This window comes from Petaurus breviceps, unplaced genomic scaffold, assembly GCF_028583685.1.
Source record: "Petaurus breviceps papuanus isolate PSGF00001 unplaced genomic scaffold, PetGlider_PUasm1.0 37, whole genome shotgun sequence".
Classification (NCBI taxonomy): Eukaryota; Metazoa; Chordata; class Mammalia; order Diprotodontia; family Petauridae; genus Petaurus; species Petaurus breviceps.
In genome coordinates, this window is record NW_027186296.1 from 24,305,700 (window position 1) to 24,309,073 (window position 3,374).

General features: G+C 40.9%; 1 protein-coding gene across 1 annotated transcript; it reads left to right on the forward strand.

The window, feature by feature from the left end:
* Positions 1 to 389: 389 nt before the first annotated feature.
* Positions 390 to 1,183, forward strand: LOC138168501 (cytochrome b5 type B-like). The gene has a single exon (XM_069097505.1). The coding sequence runs from the start codon at positions 390 to 392 to the stop codon at positions 822 to 824; it is 435 nt and encodes a 144-aa protein (XP_068953606.1). The 3' UTR covers positions 825 to 1,183.
* The last annotated feature ends 2,191 nt before the right edge of the window (positions 1,184 to 3,374 follow it).

The window sequence follows — 3,374 nt, forward strand, 5'->3', positions numbered from 1 at the left end:
GCATGATGTAATTGCTAGCTATCATTATTATTAGAGAAGAACCATGTTTATTCTGATTATCCCAAGAGGAAATAACTAGAAGCTGTAGACAGCAGTTGCAAAGAGACAATTTTAGATAATATCAACAGACATTTCTCAACCATAAAAGAACCATTCAAAAGTGGAAAATGGAACTTGTGAGGTGATGGGTCCCCCTCCCTTGCTAGAGTCTTTTAAGCAAAGCTACATCAATAATTAAGAATTTGAAATTATAATAACAAGTCTCTATTAAGCACCTACTGTGTGTCAGGCACTGGGGATACAGAAACAGTTAAGGAGACAATCTCTGCTTGAGAGGAATTTATCATCTAAAGGGAGAGATGGGCCAAGAGGAGGGGCCTCTGATCTCGATGGAGGGCAAAGGCGGCAGCGGCAGCATGGAGGGTAAAGAGCCCGAGCTCGAGTCCGGAGTCACCTACTACCAGCTCCAGGAGGTGGTGAAGCTCAACTTGGAGAAACACATGTGGATGGTGATCCATGGGCGAGTCAACGACATCACCCGCTTCCCTGGTGAGCACCTGGGTAGAGAAGAGGTTCTGATAGAACAAACTGATCGGGATGTGACTGGAAGCTTTGAAGGCGTGGGACTCTCTTCCAATGCCAAGAAAATGCTCAAACAGTACTCCACTGGCGAACTCCATCCGAGTGACTGTAAAGGTAAAGGATCTGAGAATTCAGGTTCATTATACAAAAGCTGCTGGTCAAATTGGATCATCCCCATTGTGGGGGCTGTCCTCTTAGGTATCATGTATCGTTTTTACAAGGGGGAGAGCAAGTTGTCCTGAGCCATCCTCTTTGGAACCTGGAAAGTGAACATGCTAGAGAGAGAGAAAATATGCAGTCCTGCTCTGGTAGGACTGCTAGATTCCTTAATCCTGCCAATTTTATTGCCCCCCTTCTAAGTCCAGATGGACATGCCTACTGTCCACCTCCGAACTGGGCCAGCAGACCTCCTCATACAGTTGCAATGCCTTGCTTACAGAGGCTTCATTCATCACTGTCGATCATTCCATTCTCTAGCTCATTTTTCCTTCCTGAAGCTTTTGTAAATAACTCTTCATTCCACAATTTTCTGTCAACCAGTTCAGGGAAGTGGAGAAGTTATTTGAATGTGTGTATGTAAAACAGTTCTGTACATTTACAAAAAAAAAAATAGTTTCCAGTGTCTTTCAATAAAAATGTCTGCCTCTGGCACTTTGAGCTTAGAGAGAGCATTATCAAAAGAAGGGCAGCAGAATACCTCATTTTGAGGATGAGAGAATGTTTATTCTTTTTTCTCTATATACTGGTAGCTACTTTTAAACAAATACCAATTTTTTAAAATTACAATCTAACAATGCCAAAAAAACAAAAAAAAATAAAAGGAGAGATGACAAGGACATATATAAGTAGATACAAAATAAATATAAAGAAAATAAAAAACAAGGGCATATAAGGGAACCAAATAAAAAGAATTTGAAAGGAAGGGCACTTGTAGTTGTTGAGATTAAGAAAGATTTCATATAAAAGTAAAATGGTACTTGAGTTGCATGTTGACAGGAGAGGTGTTCTATGAATGGAAAGTGAGAAGGTAGGATATTCCAATACAAAGGTCTGGAGAGAGGAAATGAGTGTTGTGGTTTAGGAGCAGACGCCCGTTTGGCCAGATTGCAGAATAAAAGAGGAGGAGTAATGTCCAGTGAAGGAGGGAAAGGTAGGGCTAGATTGTGAAAGTCTATAAAAGCTAAGCAGAGGTTGATTCCATGAGCAATAAGAAGTCACTGAAGTCTATTGAAAAAGGGAATGTCATGGTCAAATCCATATCTATGGAAGGTAGACTTAAGTGGGTCAACACCTGAAGCAAGGAGACCAGTTGGGAAGCTGTTGCAATATTCTAGGCAAGTGATGATAACAGACTGAATTAAGGTAGCAGCTATGTAAGTGGAGAAAAGAAGCTTGGGTACAAGATATTTTGTACAGGTAGAAATGGAAGGTTTGGGCAACTTAATGGATACATGAAGTGAAGGTGAGGAAGGAGTCAAAAGTTAGAAACCTCAAAGACTGAAAGAGTAGGGTACCTTCAACAGAAATAGGGCAGTTTAGAAGAAGAGTGCAAGTAAAGCTGGATGATGAATGTATTTATTCCTCCATTTCTGCTTGTAGCATGTGAGTAAGAACGGGAGAGGAAAATAGTAGGTAGGAGTATTCAAGGACTGAGGTTAGTAAGGCATGATGAGGTGGCTGTACAATGGGGCAAGGATTTTAAAAACAGAGAACAATGTAGGGTTGAAATGGCTAAGCATAGGTTCAAGACTGGAGAATGAGGGAAGTGAGGTCAGAGTAAAAGCAATAGTCAGAGAAAGTAATGAGGGTTGAAAGAGTAGAGCTTTCAATGAGAGAAAAGAATGGTTTTAAGGGAAGTGGAATACAGTGAGAAATTGAATGATGGGTTATATTCAAATAAAGAAATGATAGGGTTTGTTGTTTTTTTTTTTATTAAGGAAGTGAAATACTTGTGGGTGACCTCAAGTCAGGAAGACCTGAGCACAAATCCTACTTCAGACACTTAGCAGCTGTGTGACCTTGGGGAGATAACTTAACCTCTTGGTCTCAGTTTCCTCATCTGTAAAATGAGGGGTTTGGATTTCTAGTTCTAAATCTATGATGCTGTAATCTAGTGTGTTATCATCTCTATGTATTGTTGAGTCAGTGAAGCAATAGGTCATGGGGGTTATAAAAATCAAGAACTGGGAGGCTATGGGGGCGGCTAGGTGGCACAGTGAATACAGCACCAGCCCTGGAGTCAGGAGGACCTGAGTTCAAATTTGACCTCAGACACCTAACACAAAATTAGCTGTGTGACCTTGGGGAAGTCACTTAACCCCAATTGCCCTACCTTCTCCCTCCAAAAAAGCAAAAAAATAAAAAATAAAAGAATTAGGAAGCCAGGAAGGTTGAAGGAAAATCATTACAGATATTGAAGTCACCTTGTACAAGTAAAGGAGACAAGGAGAGGAAGATTGTGAGCCAGGTTGTAAACACCTTGAGAAAGAAGGAAGGGCTGGTACACAACAGCTACCATAATGTGGATTGAGTGAAAATTTTCAATACTATGAACTTCAAAGGAAACTAAGCAGTGAAGATAAAGGATGGGAATGGAAGTGGTGTTGGAGGGCAAAGAATATTTCAACCCCTCTATAAGAGGGGCGATTGTGGGTGAAAGTATCGCTAATAGTAGAAGAAGGTGGGGATTATAGTGTTATCAGAGGGGAGTTAGGTCTCAAGGGCTGGCAGAAGGAAGAAGTGTGAGAAAAGTGGGGAGGGGGGTGAGATTAAAGTTAAACCTTTTCACTATA

Bases quoted from the DNA above. Each gene is read 5' to 3' on its own strand.
- LOC138168501 (XM_069097505.1), top strand. From the start codon at position 390: ATGGAGGGCAAAGGCGGCAGCGGCAGCATGGAGGGTAAAGAGCCCGAG.